This window comes from Corvus brachyrhynchos, unplaced genomic scaffold (genome assembly GCF_000691975.1).
Source record: "Corvus brachyrhynchos isolate BGI_N302 unplaced genomic scaffold, ASM69197v1 scaffold595, whole genome shotgun sequence".
NCBI lineage: Eukaryota > Metazoa > Chordata > Aves > Passeriformes > Corvidae > Corvus > Corvus brachyrhynchos.
In genome coordinates, this window is record NW_008238373.1 from 772,519 (window position 1) to 792,045 (window position 19,527).

A 19,527-nucleotide genomic window follows, 5' to 3' on the forward strand; every position below is an offset into this window, starting at 1 on the left:
CCAGATGGGCTTCCCACCTTCCCTCCAGAGAAACCTCGAGAGAGTTTCTCTCATTAACTGGTTAAAGAAAGAGTAGTATTTAAAACCTCTCTGGTTTTGATTGTCTCGACACGAAACAGCTTAAATGGAACACAGGTGATGTGAACTTGCTGCACTATTCACGAAATTTCTGGACTTGGGAGGGATTCTAGAACCCCCCTGCAGGTTTCAGAGCTTGTTTTCCTCATAAAAGTTTTGTGAGCAAAACTTCCCAGAAGATGTCATCTGCTGTGACGTACCATAGATGAGACACTTGTTAAATAGCTTCTCGGTTAAATATTGAGGGGCTGAATTCAGGAAAACAGGAGTGCAAAGTAGATTTACTAACTCTCCCATCCATATGTGTGTATAAGAAATAGCAGCATCTAAGGACTTTTAACTTTGATACCATGTTTTGTGGAAAGAAGACCCATTTTCTATCTTTCCTCTGTTTCTGAAGCTTCTTCACAAAGAGCCTTTTCTGTGAACTGATACTATGTCTCCCACACAGGTGGTCAGACAGTGAGCACAACAGATTCCTCAACCAGCAACAGGGAGAGTGTGAAATCAGAAGATGGTGACGATGAAGAGCCTCCTTACAGAGGACCTTTTTGTGGAAGAGCCAGAGTTCACACTGATTTTACTCCAAGTCCTTATGATACAGATTCTCTGAAGCTCAAGGTACCAGCTATATTTGTTTTTAAGGAGTAAAACATTTATTTTGCTAAAATTCTAAATTAAGAGCTTTTTGCAGCAATGATAGAATTCTTAATCTTTTAATGAATTTATATGTGTTTTTTAAGCCCTTTAACCTGTCTTATACATTTAATATTTCCTTGTATAGCATTTTTAGCAAAATGTTATAGAACATAAGTAAGTAGTTACGTTTCTCTCCATCCAGGGAAAGACACTTGTGTCTTTAGTTTCTGGAAAATTAAAGATGTGCCATCAATTCATTTCCATTTTGCAAGGTTTTGCTTGAAAGATTGGAAAAATACTTTGTCTGCCACAAGGAAATAATCTTCAATGGAAAAGTTTTCAAAACTCTTGGAAGAAATGTGCATGCACCTGCACACAGTGTCTCTTAAAGGCATCTCAGTTAATATAACTTGGTTTGAGTTTATATTGAAACACTTTGCTGAGTGGTCACCCCCCTTTAATTTTTCTGGATATCAGCTTTGATTATTTTTAGTTGTGCCATATTCAATTCAAACTGACTCCTTACATTCATTACTTAAAATTCCAAGGGCAGCTTGGAATTAAAGCAGATGTATGTAAGGTAATCTCTTCAGGTGTGCAAAAGCAGTTGTGTGTCCATTTCTTTGTAATGATCACGAGCACATTAGGAAAAGCAACTTTGTTGGTTCTTTCTGCGTTGGCTTCCTTTGCTCAGGAGAGCTGATGTGAAATTGTTCCCATATACACTGAGCATGCTCTGCTTTGCACCAATTTCAGGTAGTTGCAAGCATAGAGACTTTTGAACCAAAGAGCACTGATGCTCTACAGAGATGCCAGCAGGTTTGTGAATCTGGACAGTCGGGGTCCATTCCAGGTTCTTTTGTTGACTTGCTCTGTGTTCTGAGGCATGTCACCTGATTCCCTTTCCTTCCATGCGTAAAACAAGCATTATCAGACATTTTTGCAAGAGCTGTGGTTAACCTTTTGAAAACTAAAGTGTGTTGTCTGTGTACATGGAAATCCAAGTGGGTGTGTTTGCTTAAATATCTGTCAGAAAGCTAAGAGGCTTTCTTGCTTCTTTGGTCTGCAGAAAGGTGACATCATTGATATAATCAGCAAACCCCCCATGGGCACTTGGATGGGTCTCTTGAACAACAAAGTTGGCACCTTCAAATTTATCTATGTGGATGTGTTAAATGAAGAGGAAGAGAAGCCGAAGCGGCCCACCAGGAGACGTCGAAAAAGCAGACCTCCCCAGCCCAAGTCAGTTGAGGATCTCTTGGATCGCATCAATTTGAAGGTCCCAATTCTTTCTCTCTCTGCTTACCCTTCACTTTTGCTTGTGGGAAGGGGACCACACCTTTGAAGTTGTTAGTTTTGGAAGCTACACACCAGATTCATAATCCTAAGGATTGTGACACCACTTAGCAGAATCAGGTCTTAGCTGCAGAGTGAAAATAGCTGAAGCCAGGCAGAGCTGCCTCTCAGGCATGATGAAGTGCTGCAGGCTGCGAGTCATGTGCACTCAGAGACTGTAAATCGCTGTACGGTATGACCACAGGCTAGCACACTCCAGAGGCAAGCCAAAAGTGTAAAATAACAATAATTGCCCTGTCTTTAAAGTGGACTTTTTTTTTCCCGTGTTTCTCGGGATAAATTGGTGTGGCTGTCATTGACCTTTCATACTTCTCCCCTCGTACAGAACCATGCCATGTTGTGCCTTCAGGTAGCATGATACCCAGGCCATGTAATACAGTACATTCCAAGCACAACAATATATGCAGCATTCCAGTTCTGGCACAGCTACCTCCCTGAATTCAGAGCAGTGTTTATGCAAACTATAATACATAATTTTGCTGTTGTGCGCTGGTTTGCACTTACTTAACTACTGCATTTCTTGCTGGTTGCAAAAATCTCTTTTAGTATTTTTATTGATAAAGTTGAATGAATATGTTGTCTTACAGCTCTTCTTATTTTTTTCCCCTTTGTGCAGGAGCACATGCCCACATTTCTATTCAATGGTTATGAAGATCTGGATACCTTTAAGCTTTTAGAAGAAGAAGATTTGGATGAACTGAACATCCGAGATCCTGAGCACAGAGCTGTTCTCCTCACAGCAGTGGAACTTCTTCAGGAATATGATAGTACGTGGGATGTTAGAGGTTTTCTGTTTTAGTAGAGCTTTGCCAAGAACCTTGTGAACCCCTTAAAGCAGAAAACTTGTTCCAGGATTTTGATCTCTTTTTTTTTTCCTAATCTAGTTATTTCCAGGGTAATCCTGTGTAACGTTAGATTTTTGAGGAGTGACTTAAAACTTCCTTTTGTTCTGCTGGAATTAATTCTGTTCATGTAAACCTTGCCACCCAACTTATTTAATGAATATCAAATGTACAACACACAACACTTTAGAATACTGTTGTTCAAGAATAAATCCTGAGATAACCTACTCAAAGTAAGAGGCTGAGACATAGAGAGTAGGAAAGAAGAAATTTCCAGATTAGAGGGAAGAGATTAAGTTTATCAAGAGTAAAAAAAAAGTCAAAGCCCAGAGGGCTGTGGAGAAGTGTAATGTGAATTAATCTTATCTGCACATGCTTTTGGTTCTTGGGCTGTTAATTGCAGGATTGTAACGGTAGCTTCAGGTTGTGTATATGGCAACACAGCAATTTTCAAAGGGAGCAAATATATCAGTCAAGTGCAAAGAGTGAAAAACAGTGACCCACCTATCTGTGTTCGGCAGTGCAGTTTTGCTCACTGAACACGTGGTACCGGGAAAGTGGTTGCAATGACGAGGAAAAGTGGAGTAAGCCATGGCAGTCAAATGCAAGGGTGTCTTTGCTGCACAGGAGTAAGCAGAGCCTAGCTGCAGCAACCTTAGACAGTCCTGAATTTGCCCTTCATCTCCAAGTGTCAGTACAAGGTTGGTATCCACCGAGCAGAATCAGTAGAAGGGATTGTGTGAGGGCTTTCTCAGCTGCTTCTGTGCAAATTCCTATGTTTTAGCTTAAACTGCCATAGCAGCAATTTAAACAGCTGTTATTAAGTGGGAAATGCTTAATTCAGTTACAGCAATATTTGTGGTTAGTGTCTTTAGACAGTGCTGTGTGGCCTGTGTAGCTTTCTTGTTCATTTCCCAAAGAGGCATCCACTCCTTCCTTGCCCTTCTCTAGCTCCCAATAAAGTTGCAGTTGCAGAATTAGTTTCCTTTCACTTATATCAGAGTAGCTTTTTGTCGCCTAAGATGAGCTTCTCTTCATTATGTGCAGACCTATTTAGAATGCTAAACTTCCCTGAAGTAAAAATTTTTTTCAGGACCCTTCAATTTTGGTTTGAAAACTTGACGATTTCATGGTTGGAAAGTACAAATTCCAGCTCCAAGTCAGGATGATGAGGAGAAAGAGAAGTGGGGACCAGACAGCTGGAATCTGGGAGGGGCAACAGCACATAGTTCCACCCCATAATTACCTGCCGTGTGCTGAGAGTAGGAATTGTACTAGCCATTTCTGACATTTTATTGCAGGGGGAAAAAGCCCACAGCATAAACTGTATTCCTGTGTCATGACACTGGTTTTCTGTATCTTCAGCTCCAGATTTAGCTTCTTTACAAAATATGATTTCTGACAAAATATTCTGGGTAAATGCCTGGAATCCAGTGTATGCAAGCTGGATGGACCACACTTGAGTGTTGGCTTTTTGCATAGACCAAGGAAGGAAGGAATTGGCACCATTAGTCTCCTTCATGTCCCTTCATCCTTTGTTAGGGGACAATATCTAATGTGCCAGACTCACTCCTGATCCTTCCTCCAGGTCTTCTGGAAGGTAATTCAGAGTTAGGATTTTATTCTTTTTCACTTGACTTGGTTCTTTTCAGCTCTTTTCTTCTGTTTTGGGTGTTGGAGGTTTTTTTTAAGTCTTAGAAAGAACTTTGACACAATCATTTTAAATAAATTTCTGTGGTGGTAAGTTGCAGGCCCCAAGGCAGCTGAGGCACACAGAAATTCCATTCTGCTTTCATTGTGTACCATGCTGCTCCCTCACACTCTTGCTGAGGCTGTTGTTAATCGTTTACCAAACAGGATGAGTGTTTCCAACATTTGTGATGGCTTTTCCTAATGCTCATTCTTTTCTGATATAAATAGTACAATAGGGAAAATCAAAGAATCATTTAGATTGGTAAAGACCTTTAGGTACAGCAAGTCCAACCAAGTCCTCACTAAACCAAGTCCCTAAGTACCACATCTGCACGTCTTTTAAATACCTCCAATGATGGTGACTCAACCACTGCCCTGGGCAACCTGTTCCAGTGCCTGACCACCTTTTCAGTGAAGAAATTTTTCTTAATTCACAAACTAAACCTCCCCTGGCCTCCCCTGGCACAGCTTCAGGCCATTTCCTTTAGTCCCATTGTTTGTTACTTGGCAGAAGAGGCCGACCCCCACCTGGCTACAACAGTCCAACAGTGCAGAGGGCATTAAGGTCTCCCCTGAGCCTCCTTTTCTCCAGGCTCGACAGCCCCAGTTCCCTCGACTGCTTCTCATAAGACTTGTGCTCCAGACCCTTCACCAGCTGTGTTGCCCTTCTCTGGACACACAAGACAATGGTGTTTGAAATGGAAGGTTGCGAAGTTCAGCCGCATTTTCTGTTTGCCTGTTTTTTACTGTATTCTCGCATCCTCTAGGTAACAGCGACCAGTCAGGATCTCAGGAGAAACTTCTCATTGAAGGCCAAGGCCTAACTGGATGCTCTCCTCGGGATTCTGGCTGCTACGAAAGCAGTGAAAACCTGGAGAATGGTAATGGTGACAACAGTGAGCCTTATAGTTCCTGCAGTCTTTTTTTTTCAGTAGATAACTTCATATACTTTTGCTCCTGTTCCTAGCTAGCACAAGCTACTTCCTACTTGACTTTGTTCTTTGCTCTGACTACCTCTTTCTGCCTTGGCTTGAGCCATTGATTTTCACTGCTACTGCTTCTAATTTGTTTATTTGCATTAGTAGGAAACAGATCACATTTCACAAATAGTCTTTCTTTCGTGATCCTAAAGCAACAGTCTTTCTCACTGCCATTCCCCTGCCTTCTCTGCTCCCAATCATATTCTCATGCCACTGTGCCTCATGAGGCTTGCACTTGCTTGTACACTGACAGTCCAAGTCTAAAGGACCAACAACAGAGAAGCCTCTGAACTCTACTGATATTAGGGGGATTTCTTTTGAACCCTTACAAAAGCTGTTAAGAAAATGTTCTTTGTTTTAGGCCATATTTTTCTGTTTGCTTTGGGTTGCATGTTGCATTGTCCTCTGATCAGAGCCCAGCTGCAGAGATTTAGGACTTTTTAGTGTATGAACACTAGAAAGTTAAATTATTGAGAAGTTGGCAAGAAAATAAACTATGAAAAAAATGCTAATGATATCAGCTCCCATTGCCTTATCCTGCATCAGGGAAAGGTGATGCACTGAAAAATTACCAAGGCAGATGATGATAATAGAGATTGCTGTCTCTGATCTAAAGAAACAGATTATTGTGCTGATTGAGCATATGCTTTACTTCTGGGATGGTCTAAACTTGTCATTAGGGATGAAATATTAAAAGAGCTGAAATTGGTTTGAGTTAGGCATTTTCACTCCAAGCATTTGAGCCATGTCTTGGCCTCAGACTGCCTGGATTTATTGCTAGCATTCACCATAAATAGGAAACCAGGAACAGAAAAAATAGATTCTGTAAACCCCTTATAGTGGCCATTTTTCCAATTTAAAATAAGAGCTAAAAATCCTTCTCTTAGTATGTGCATTTTCTGTTAGTCTGCTACTGAAAAATAACATTTTATTGAAGAAAATAGCAATTTGCTTTGAAGCTGAATGCCTGGAATTGACAGTATACTAAATTCCTGAAAGTAGGGAGGCTTTTTTCTTGAATATGAATCCACCTCCACTTGGCATGCTGGAATAGAATCATAGCTAAATATATGGCATATGTGACAATTTTCTCTTCTTTTTATCTCTAAGTAAAATCATAATGATAGCTGTAACACTGAAGTTGAAGTGCTGCTTGTACACTTTCTTTATTTTAACAATATAATAAAACCTTTAGAAAGCAATTGGCATTGCCTGTCTGCTTGGATACTTACATTTAAACTAATATTTCTCTCTGAGTTTTCCAGAATGTGAAATGCTGATGATTTTAATATTTTTTTTTAATGTATGACTTGCTGCATTTCTGCATCATTTTTGCTCACAAATGCATTTAGTGCTTGTTTTGAAAACCATTATGAAAAGAACATTTGATTCATTCAGAGATTTTGTCAAGGCTATTTAATCTGAAAAGTGCTTCACCTTCATTGCAAAGTTCATGGTCCATAGTTGTTTATATGCTTTTTTTTTTTCACAATACATTCTGTTCTCATTCTCATGTCTGGTATAAATACCATAATGTGCAGATCAGCACTTCATAAAGGGGAAGTGCATTCTGAGAAGAAACCAGTCTTCACATTTTCTGGGTAATGGTTATACATAATATTTCTATGAATAGTATAGTGTCCAGTTTGGGGCTGATATTGGATCTTTTGATATCAGTTCAAGATTTCAGAGCTGCTCTTACACTTTGGCTAGAAAATGGTTTGCTATGTACTATAGCAGAGTATCTTTTGTAAGTACTTTTCTGGGTCCCACTGCAGAAGTGTTTGGATATTCTCCTAGGTATCTACAGTGTACTTATAGCAGCATTGTGGTTTTGTTTCGATTCACAGAGAGCAAGGAGCAGGCAGTCTGTGATCTATCCGGTGTTAGACAGGAAAAACCTCAGAGCAGGAAGTTACCATCCCTGATCAGATGCTTAGTCCATATAGAATCAGGGCAGAGAGAGCAAGTTGTCCCTTAGACTTGTGACAATTAGTCACAGTTTAGAGGCAGGCAGTGGTCTTGTTTTGTGTGCGGGAGTCGGCAGTCTGAGGTGCATTTGGAACCCATATCAGAAATCTGGTTCTCATAGGACTGGCCAAAAGTAGATAGCTACAGAAGGGTATAGGAACAGAGCATGCATATTTGATGCTTCCCAGGACACTCTTGGGGAATGACTCATTTAAGGACTTCAAAATTTGGGTGCTGTTTCCTTGCATTCGTCAATTTTCCTGGAACTTCTTATGAATGCCCCTGGTCTTCCTTAGAACCTCCATACCTAACAATATCTGTATATAGATGTCTGTCATACTCCTTCCCAAGTCATCTCTTTTTTAGTCTGAGAAGGCCTATTAATTATTCCCTATAGGTCATTCCTATCCCTGTTCATGCCTGGCTTCTTTGAACCTTTACTTGTTATGTTGTATAGCTTTTTCAAGGGGATGTAAAGAGGTGAAATTGCACGTGCAATGTGCACACTTGAATGAGCGAACAAACCAGGCCTTTATCAGGTTGAGATAAGGGTATTCTCTGATTTGTTCAGAATCTGAAGCCCAGATTCCCATAGTACCAGGCAGGCATCCTAAGCACTTAAGCATTCAGCCCTGATTAGTCAGAAAAGGAAGCAACAGAACAGGTGGCCACATTGCCTAATGTAATGTGCATTTCTACTTGTTTGTAATCAGTAGAAAAAGCAATGAGGCCAGTATTGTCTAAGGTGCCATCATCTTCGTTGTGTCAACAGAGCAGTTTGAAATGCCCCCAAACTATAGCCACAGAAAGCAATGCCAAAATGAAGTTAATAAAATCTGGGATTTGGACACTGCATTCTGTGTCTGGTTTTGCATACATAAATTTCTGAGGACCATCTTCCATAAGGAAAAAGATACTGTGGTAAGCACTGAAAAATTTTTGCTGTAGCTATGGTACCTCTAGAACGATTACCCAAGACAGTCTTCTTTCTTCTGAGACAGATGATGACAAGGAATGGAAAAGTTCCTTCCCTGTATCATAGTAACAAGAAGTATCATGAGAGGTGGACAATGCTTTGTCCAAGAACTGCACCATAACATCAAACAGAAGAGTTGAAGTATTTCCTATAGCTTGAACTGAAAATAATATAAACTTTTCTTTCATTTTGTGTGAGGACCGCCTTTGTAATCTTATTTTTCACCCAGACATCTGTGTCCTGCACACATTTGAATCAGAATTGCCTCTATGGTTTACAGCCCTATGAAAGGCATTAGACTGCATAACTGTATCAGGGATCCATAAGACTGAGTTATTATCAAAAATCCTAGCATTAAAAATGTGGTTTAAACTTTACTAGCTATACACTTCAACCCTTGCAGGTTGTTTCCCTTTTTTTTCTTCTTAAGGTAGGCAATATTACATTTGTGGACATTATTTATATAACTCTCCACTTCATGAAAACAGCTTAAAAATATATTTTAAAATCTGTTTTCAGGAAATATTACCTTCATTTTTTAGTGTCTCAGAAGCATAATGAAATTACGCCTGACAGGAGGAAGGAAGGAGTAGATGAAAAAAGAGAAATAAATCATAGCTCCCCTCCTGATATTGCTCTTCACTTAAATCACATTAAAAGAAATTACGTTCTCAACTACTGTCCTTTGTACAAAGCCATAGCATTGAACCTAGCAGTACCTTTTAAACCATTTTGAAGCAGAGACCATAAAGATTGCATGTTTGGTTATACATGTTATAGACAAAATATTTTGAGCTTCCTCCCGTTCTCACCTCATTTGTATATGTATGCCTAACAGGGTTGGAATGAACTAAAGATTTGATTTTACTTTCACAAAATTTCTCTTTTCTTGGTTTTTTTTTTTTTTCTTCCTTTTCCTGTTCCTCATTTCTTCTTTTTTCCATTTCCAGGCTACTGGCCTTACACAGACATACCTCATTTCTAAAGAAATTAAATGCTGCTTATTAGATACCCTTACGGCTTCAGTAAGAGCTTATATTTCACAGTAGTAGGGTTTTTCACAACTTTCTTTTAGTACTGACATTCCTGAGTGAACTTTCCTAAAAACTGTGTAACCCCTGATCGATATATCAGATTGAAAAGAAGGCACATGGATTTTGTTGTGTGAGCTGTGACAGCAACCCCCAGACAAGAGGATGAATTACTGCACAAGTCAGGCATGTGCTAGCAAATATGAATAATAGAAAGAGAACACTCCTCTTTCCATGCTCATTACATATTGACATTAGCGCCTGGAGGCACTAAAAAATGAATGTAACATTTCTTACACATGTTTTTAATGTGATTTCAAGTTATGTTCAGAAGGTGGTGGCCTAGCTCCATGTGGAAGGGTGCAGACAGAGAGTTTCTTTCTGCTACTTCTCTGAGTTACCTGAACTCAAGGTAGCACCAAGGGAGACAGCTTCAGTGTGGGATGTGTCTCTATTAGCATTGTGGGGAAATGGTGATATTTAGCTTGAGTTGAACTGTGAACTATACAGCTTCTGAGAAAGGAGTTCCTGTGTACTCACATGCATCCTCATAAGCACGCCTTGATTTTAACTTTTTTTTGAGAGTGTTGTCCTTATATCTTCTTAAATGTAACCTCCATTTTCTTTGCTAGTTTTCTGGATACTTTGTTTTTTTTAAACTCCTTGATCAGAGTAAGAGGCAAGAGAAAGCAAGGTATTTATTTTCTTAGGTTAAACAGGTTTCTTTCATTCCTATGCAAGGTGAACAGTTGCATATTATTTAAAAGCCAAGCACTGAACTTCTTTCAGGATAAAGCTCTGAAGGCAAAGAGTATAAGAAGAAAGCATCTATTGCTTAAAAGTACACACTATGATTTGAGACTAAGATTAGTCACACTTGAAACTCCCTTTTGAAACACTTCTCCATCTCTTAAGATCTTTTTCTATAAAACTCTGCCATCCCTGAAAGTAGCTTTCCAAAGGGGCTGATGCAAAACCAGTCTTCATGCACTTTCTTGCTCTCTGTTTTGCCATTGCAAATAGTTTGTGGCTCATTTAAAAGATGAAATAACACTATTGGCATATAATTTAAAAATTTATAAACAGGAAGTATCTTTAAAAAAAATCCTATGCAAACTAGTAAACTTTATTAACAGATTAACATTATTATTTATATATTAAACAAATTAGAGAAGAAGAAAAAAATGTAGGTCTTTTGAGTTATTTCAGGGGGGGTTGTCAAACAACTTCACACAATGAGTATAAGGTATCAGTTCTAACTGTAGGATACAGTATTTCTACACTGAACAAGGTTTATATGAGCTAAACCTCAAATCTCTGCACACTGGAGAGCAGGAAGGATATTAAGTATTTTGGATGCATTTTACTTAAAAGATAACATTTACTATTAAAGCCGAAGTTCAAATCAAATCTTTATGCTTGAAATGCCATTGAGTTCCTTTACATTTAGAATTAACAAAAAGGGAATAAATAATTTTGTTTCAAAAGCATTTAGAAGTGATCTGTTATTTATGCTGGAGATTTTATTTTTAATGGTGAATTTATTTGTTTCTAGGTAAAACTCGAAGGACTTGTCTTCCTCCTTCAAAATCAGCAAGTGAGCATAGCTTTAGGGATTTCAGCAGAAACCAGCTATCAAATTATCCCACGCTTCCACTGACCAAGTCAATAGAAACTCTGCAGCCAGGGGAAAAAGAAAGCCGGCTGAGTTGTGCACATCGTGCTCTGAAGAGTTCCGTCCAGCCTCTGGCCGTCACGGGTCTGAAGAAGAACCGCAGAAGTTTACCAGTTGCTGTATGTCGAAGCTATGAAACTCTGGATGGGCCCCAGGGTGTAGACACATGGCCAAGATCCCACTCACTGGATGATCTCCAGGGAGAACCCCATACTAACTTACAGGGCACTAACAAGAAAGTAGGTTCTTTTCCTCAGGATTCACTGGATATAGCTAAAAAGGCAACTGGCTCTGCCTTGCCACCTCAGTCTCCTGGAAGCAGCTGTAAGGTAGATGATTTCATGGCTAAGCAGGGCAAAGGAGCTGCTAATTCTCAGAAAGGAAGAGCTAAGGAATTGAACTTCTCTGTAATGGAGACTGCAGGTGGAAAGCCTGCTCCATTCCCCCTGAAAAACTGTGAAGCTGAGCCTGCCTTAGTGATGCATCATGCAACAAGGACACCTCTGGAAATACAGAGTAAAGGTTTTCATGACCTTGCACGGGCTGATTATGCTCCAGTCCTCAAGGGAGGTCTAGAAGCTGAGCAAAAAGGCATAAACGAGGCAAGAATGCAACCAAAAAATCCTTCTCAGCCGCCGCCTGTCCCTGCCAAAAAATGCCGAGAACGCCTTTCTAATGGATTATATCATCCTCCCATGACCACAAGTGGAAACCACTCAAGTTTAGAAGCACCATGTTTGCCAGTAAAAAAGACCAGCTCCTCCACTCCCATTGATTGTCATGGAGTACCTGTCCATAGGACATCTTCTGAACAGGAGCCCAGTAGCCCTCCTAGCCCGCTGCCGCCCTGGCTGTCGGAGCTCCCAGAGACTGCTAGTGTTCAGCAGCATGTGGTAAAGCTCGGTCCTGCATCAGCAAGGAAAGTCTCTTGTAGCAGAGGAATGGATCTGGAAATGGTCATAGAAAACAAGCTGCAGTCTGAAGACATTGATCTTACTGAAGAACCGTACTCAGACAAGGTAAGTGGTAATCACCTCAGTGGTTTTATTGTGCTGGCATTCCAAGGGATAGTCTGTCATTCATTGTATCTGACATTTTTTGTGGGTGGCCAAGATAAGCTAACAATCATTGGGACATTAGACATTCTATAACTCTGTTAGTCTTTTCTATCAGACTGTATGCCTTAAGTAGTTCTTGTGTTGTGGGGGGCTCAGAAATCCCAGACTTACTCTGAACCTTCATCTTTTCAGACCACTGGTGCCTTGGTGGCACTGGGCATGGAAATGTCTCTTTCTCTACTAATATGGGGGAGTAGAACTGAAAAAGGAGGTAATGATTAGATTTTATGTTGCCAAGAAACTCTGATTTGATAGCATCAACTAGTACATCTTTTTGCGGGGGGAAGGAAGGAGTCTTTTAGGGATTACTTTTTCAGTTTTCATGGAACCTCAACGAAAGCTCCTTCTTGCTCCCATCCTGCACTTCTTTTTCTGTTGCATTGTTTGGTCTGTATAGATACACTTCTTTAATCTGTCCTCTCTCCTTTGTGTCTGGCTGGGAACATTCAGCATGGTCGCTGTGGCATTTCTGAGGCTTTGGTACAGAGGTACTCTGAAGACTTAGAGCAGCCTGAGAAGGACGTTGCTACAAACATGGACCAAATCCGGGTAAAGCAGCTGAGGAAGCAGCATCGTATGGCAGTGAGTATTCCCATGAAGCAGATTTTCTTATTTATGAGCAGACTTCTAAAAGGACTGACTAGTAGTAAAGGGAGGTAATTGAGAAGTCCTGGTACCGAAGTGCTCCTTATGTTCATCCAGCAGGTACAGCATAAGTAGAGGTACTGCAGGGGCAGGGGGTACCTCCCCCAGTCCCAAACGAGGACAGTCAGAAGCTGAGAGTGGATAGCCCTCTCTTGACCAAGTAATGGCCTTAAAAGTCTAAGCAGACTGCAAGCAGTGGTAACAGAGACTTGCTCACTAAGGGTGGCATGTGTTAAATGCTTCTGTATTAAAATCTGAAAGGTTTTACACTCCTTTTTCATTTCTTAAACTATACTAGTGTCCACTCCTCCTTGGGAAAAGCAGAAGGGAGAAACCATCAAAAACTTTGATGGCTTTTTCGGGGGGAACTTGGTATGTCTGAGGAGGTAATAGGCAAAATTGGTATTCTCTTGCCTTACTGAGAAATTAAATGTATCACTGTGAAAAGTCTTGTTACTGAGTATTCTTTACTGATCTCAAACTAATTCAGAATGGTACTTGACAGTCAGCCAAACAGCTGGATACTGCCCACTGTGTCTGTATTGCCAAAATTGTTGTCATTGCTTCTGGCCAAGGGATCTGAGCCTTTAAGCCCACACCACTCTCATACTGACAAATGTGACATGAGAGAAGTTAAAACATCTGCTATGAAATTCTACCAGTTTGGAAGAGAAAATAAAAAGAAAAAAGAGTTGTTGTAGAATCAGAGATGTTTAACATTAAAGGTTCTCTTTTCTTTCTTTTTTTACTCCCCAGATTCCAAGTGGAGGACTCACAGAAATTTGCCGTAAACCTGTGTCCCCAGGACTCATCACCTCTGTATCTGACTGGCTGATTTCCATTGGTCTGCCTATGTATTCCAGCCTGCTCACAGAAGCAGGATTCAACACACTGAGCAAAGTGCCTTCTCTGTCACAAACTTGCCTTCAAAAAGCTGGCATCACAGAGGAAAGGCACATAAGCAAGCTCCTGGCAGCAGCAAGACTCTTCAAACCTCTTGATCCAGAGGCAATTTAACATTCTCAATAGTGTGACCTTGCCTGGTCGAGAATCCACTGCTTCTTCCTGCACCAGTATCACTCTAATTACTTCACGTAGCTAAAGGGATCAAGGAAGTGGCTCCCCAGGACAGGCAGATATCTTCTTCAAAGGATATGAAAGTCTTTGGCAACTGAAGGAGAAGAGAAGCAACCACCAGGTAACATAGATGTGGTACTTCGCTCCCCCCTCACACCCATCTAAAGTATTCCTATTTCATAAACTGCACAGGGTTGGCCTGAGAATCACACAGCTTCACAGAATTAGGGGATCCTTGGATATTTTCCTCAAGTTTGTGAGTGATGCTAGTACATCTAGGTCTTTCGTACATCTAGGTTCCAGGTACCTGAAAGCAGTCCTAAAGAGCAGGTACAAATCATGGTGCAAATTCCAGTAGAAGCTGTTTGGCAAATGCCTTTTGTTTATTTCAGCAGTCTAGAGATAAACACAAAGCCCTCCCCAGTCATCTTTGCTGTTGCTTGGTATAGGTCGCAGTTGCCACGAAGCCTTTAGCTAGGCTGAAGTTGATGGACTGAAATTAGTTTTCAGTGTGGTCCATCTTTGTCACTTCAATGCAACTAACCCACAGAGAGTCAGAAAGCTTCTTTTTATTTGTACAGAGCTGAGGTCATTTTTATAACTGCTTTCTAGCAATCAGCTTTTTATTTGCCTTAAAATAAGCTTCTAAGCAGTTACTTAGTGTTCACTTCCCTGTATTCACATTTCCCAAGCCTTGTTTCAACCTGTCACACTTAAGTTGCATTTAGGGTGATTGCCAGCTGAAGTAGCTTCTATAAAATGCCTCATCATATCTCCTGTGTTGTAGAGGTGCTTTTACAATGCAGGGTTATGCTAGGTTTCGGTTGTCAGGTTAACTCCTTGTTCACTACAGTCTGCATTTACTGTTGTTACTAAACTGTTCCAAGATATACTGCCTTGTATATATGTAACTGCTTTTCATTTTAATCATATTCTGTGTACTGTGTTATATTGTCAATCATTATGCCGCAGCTTTGACTTGGTATCCTGACCATATTGATTCCAAACAGTGGGTTTCTACAAATGAAAATTCACTTGCATTGAAAAAGCAAATTGTGTCCCATAGAAATCATTAGACCCAGTAATTCCATTGCATGGACAAGAAAATTCCCATATAGTCTTACGAAAACACTGTGATTTTTAGAATGGTTGATATCCCTCACCACTCTGTTAATGTTACTTCTCACTGGAAAAGAGCATTTTTCTGGCAAGTGTGATGAACCATTTTTCATGATGCAATGATATTTTTCTGCCTAACTCCATGTGAAACGTTCCAGTCATACATATGACTAATGACAGATTTTATTTTTCTATATTGGGTACACATTTTATATACCAAATACAAATTATCATGAATAGCACATAACTAGCTTTTTCTTTGGGATCTATATATGGTGCGTCCTTCAGCTTCTTGTAGTGCAAATGCTCCATGGAAGACAGAGCAAGCTTAGTCTGGCAGGCAAAAGGAGATAGTATAGAAACCTGGGCACAGGCCAGGATGTGTAGCTATTTCCAATATCATTTCTGACATCAATTTACTGTATAAAACCAGACAAGGCACTTCACTGTTTGGTGCCCCAATTATCCTAGCCTCATATTGAGCTAATGACTTCTCCTGATAAAGTGCTCTCAGACTGGTGAATGAAAAATTGTGGTTACTCCATGATTCCTTACTGTATCTGGCCCTTCTTTCATGGTCACGTTTTAAGCAGATGAATATGCATTTTACTACAGATGATAACTAATTTGCCTCCTGGTACAATTGATAGCTGTTAGATTTACTTCCCTCATTTCGTATTTCAGCAGTGTTTACTGCTTACCATCATATGAAGGCAACTAATTCAGTGATGCAAGTTGAAATTGCAAAGCTCTGCAATATTCTCCTTGGTGTCTGATAAGCAGCATGTTCTGATATGACAGAATCAGGAGACATACTGCAGACATGTTTTGTACAGCTGGTGAAAATCTGGTGCAGCCTCACCTCAAGTCCTGTGTGCAGTTTTGGGTGCCAGAATATAAAAAAGACATTAAGCTATTGGGGAGTGTGCAAAGGAGGGCCACAAGGATGGTGAAGGGTCTGGAGGGGAAGCTTTGTGAGGAACAGCTGAGTCTGTTCAGCCTGGAGGAGACTGAGGGCAGACGTCATTGCAGTCTCAACATCCTCATGAGAGGAAGCAGAATGGCAGGTATCGATCTCTTCACTCTGGTCACCAGGGACAGGACCCAAGGACATGGCATGAAGCTGAGTCAGGGGAGGTTTAGATTGGATATCAGGAAAAGGTTCTTCACTCAGAGGGTGGTTGGGCACTGGAACAGGCTCCCCAGGGAACTGGTCACAGCACCGAGCCTGACAGGAGTTCAAGAGACATTTGGACAACACTCTCAGGTACATGGTGTGACTCTTGGGGATGGTGCTGTGCAGGGCCAGGAGTTGGACTCGATGGGTCCCCTTTTGTAGCTCAGTATTCTCTATGATTCTAAAAAAAAAAAAGAAAAAAAATGTTTAAAAATTGTTTTTTTAATAATTATTATTTTTCTCTTGTTCCTCTCTGAGGCTTACATGGTGACTATCAGTAAGCAGGAGATGGAAAGAGTATTGAGACTTCCTGGGATTGCTGGGAGGGACCAGAACAGAGTAGAAGTAAGTGGACAGCAGTTATATCGGAGCAAGGGAAAAGTCCAAGCTGACTATAGCAATAAAATAGGAAACAAATTGCCTCATGTTGCAAGGGAAGACAAGTCATATAATGAAGCTCTCCCATATTAATCACTTTCCCCTCTCAATAACAGAAGGAGATTTATGGGAATAAGCTGAACCTGTTTGCCAAATTCTCTTTGTAAATCCATACCTTTTAAATGATTATGTGACCCAGGGAAACCAAATCATACCCATCAGGACTGGAGTGAGAAGTTTGAGATTTAAGAGTTTTAATATTTGTTTTGTTTTCTTTTAAAGACTGTGCTTTGTGGTCTTACTTGAATTGCAATTTTAGTTTATATTCTAATCTAAAAAAAGCCTTAAGCTTCTCAGTGTTTGAGCTTCCCTGCTGTGGTTTCAGTGACCTGTGGCATTCCCCCAAGCAGGTGAGGTGGTGCATTATGAGAGCCATAACCTCTTGCATCTTCTTGCAACCCTTCAGTGCCCTAAGCAAAAGTTCACTCATTAACTCTTGGGAAGCACAGAAGAAACCTGCTGCTGGAATCCTCATCTGCTCTGCTCAGGCTCACTGTGTTAAGTATCTATCCGTTGTATCTTAGTAACTCAAACAGCTATTTAACAATAGAAGCAGCAAGCCCAAAATATTACCAAATGCCATCATAATCCTATGCTTTCATCAATAACCTGCTGTTGCTACCCAGATGGCAATTCCCTGTGCTCTTACGAGCCTGGCTGTGGATGCAGACTGGGAGCATGATCAGAAGCATTAAACATCGCATTATTCAAACAGGCCATCATCTCTAAGAGCAGCAATAGTGGTCGATTCACCAAGTCACAGCTGTGCAGTTGTACTGTATTATTTTTAGAATAAATAATACTTTTGGTCCAAGATACTTTTATCATTAATTGACACCCTTTGGGGAATCAAAACTGTCAAGCAAGTTATGTAACAACTAACAAAGTTGCACTTTCTGTATATGAAATCAATATTTAAATAACTTATTTTTCTCCATTTGCTGTTCTTAAATGATGTAAGTAGCTGTAATATACCAGTACTCAATATGTCCTGCAGTTTGCTTCAACCCAAGAAAGCTGTGTATTGTAAAGAAAAAAAGCAAAAACAAAATATGAATGTGTAAAGATTATTGTGCTGTTTCATTTAGCAAAAAAATGGTTGACAAAAGGGTTTTCCTGTGTATCAAAACTTGTCTATAATTATATGTCATACTGTTCATAGATAAAAAGTAAATAAATTTCCATGGTCTCTCTCATTTTTTCCATTGTTTTTAATTTTGCTAACATATCCTCTATTTAGTGCTCTGGTAGTGGTGTCCAGTAATTTAATTTTTTTGCTTATATCTTGGGCTCTCAACCTGTAGCTTTCCAAGCCTGTAGTTCCTCTCCTGAGTTGAAGGTTTAAAACATTAAAACACAGAGAAGAAGGTTTAAAACATTTAAAATATTAAAAGCCCTGATAATCCAGACTAGGAGCAGCTGTTAAATTATGATATGATGTGAATCAGCGCTGTCCAAACTTTGTCTGTTATATCCTGTGAATGTCCAGCTGCTGGGCTCAGCGAGGTATGTGTGAGAGGTCTCCCAGGTCTCCCCTTGGGAGCTTTACCACTTGGCAATGGAATAATTACAATTGCTGGACCCAGCGAAAGGGCCCATGAGTACAGTGCTGTGGAGTTGCAGTTACAGCTCTTGCCTGCCAGAAGGGATTTCAGACCTGGTTTTCAAATGCAGCTGTGCTTCTTTTGGCTGGCAAGGTACTGTAACTCCTGAGCAATCAGGTAATGTCTTCAGTCTGTAATAAGATGCCAATGTCCAGGGTTTGGGGCAACCGAGCCTTGGGACATGACTCTTGGCACTTCCAGCTCACTTGAGTAACTTCTTGCTTACTGTTTTGCATTTGTTGGTGTGGTTAAATTCGCTGTGCAATTAATGGGTATGCTTAGCTGCCTAACAGCGCGCTGCCAGCTCCTCATGGCAACAGCTTAAAGTTAATCCTTTGTGGCTTTAGCCCCAAGGAACGGCGGGGGGCTGTGTCTGCACGAGTTGTCGTTAACCGGAAGCTGAACTCAGGAAACGACATAAAGAGGAAAACACAGAAATATTTTGGGCTGGATCCAGGCAGCTGAATCCTCGGCTCCCCTCGGGCAGCGCTCCCATCAGAACTGCGCGACGTGGCGAACATTTCGTGGGAACGAGGGCGGTGAGGGCTGCGAGCGCTCCATGCGCTCCGTGCGCTCCATGCGCTCTGCGGGTCCCTGAGGGCGCTCGGGCGGCAGAGGGCGCCGCGCCGCGGGCGGCGGGAGCGGCTGGCGCCGGGACCGGCTGTTTCCAAGGGTCTCTCAAGAAACAAAACAGAAATAAAAACAAAACGAACACTGCACAACATGAAAAGCCAGGGCGCTTGCCATTTCTGCAGCTGGAAGGAGTATTGCTTCCCTTCCAAGATTGCTGTGGTCCAGGATTACATTGGGAGCAGCTGAAACACAAAGCCCCCATCTATTGCTCTCAGCATCTTGCTGCTGTGTTTGATCCAAATGTGTGCTAACCACAGTAGCTGCTGCCAAAACCAAACACTGCCGTCCCCCAACACATACATACCTATCCTTATTCTAAAAGTTCTCTTTCCGTATGTGTTTGCACCAGAAAAAGAGATGTGGGAGAAAAGTGCTAAAAATTCTTGCTGCTGATACTTAGAAAAAGAAACTTTAAGCCTGAGCAGAAGATTCCTGTGTAAGCCCATAGAGACTTAAAAGCTATGAATGTAATGTTA

The 19,527-nt window shown here is 40.8% G+C and overlaps 1 protein-coding gene across 9 annotated transcripts in view; it reads left to right on the forward strand.

The window, feature by feature from the left end:
- SASH1 (SAM and SH3 domain containing 1) overlaps positions 1–18,010 on the forward strand; it is a 538,649-nt gene extending 520,639 nt beyond the window's left edge. For all 9 annotated transcript variants that reach the window (XM_017736377.1, XM_017736378.1, XM_017736379.1 and 6 more), the window contains 7 exons: positions 530–699; positions 1,787–1,996; positions 2,690–2,840; positions 5,375–5,488; positions 11,121–12,259; positions 12,809–12,940; positions 13,760–18,010. In XM_017736377.1, coding sequence (XP_017591866.1) covers positions 530–699; positions 1,787–1,996; positions 2,690–2,840; positions 5,375–5,488; positions 11,121–12,259; positions 12,809–12,940; positions 13,760–14,020 — 2,177 coding nt within the window. In that variant the 3' untranslated portion in view covers positions 14,021–18,010. The remainder of the gene's footprint in view (positions 1–529; positions 700–1,786; positions 1,997–2,689; positions 2,841–5,374; positions 5,489–11,120; positions 12,260–12,808; positions 12,941–13,759) is intronic.
- Positions 18,011–19,527: the final 1,517 nt, after the last annotated feature.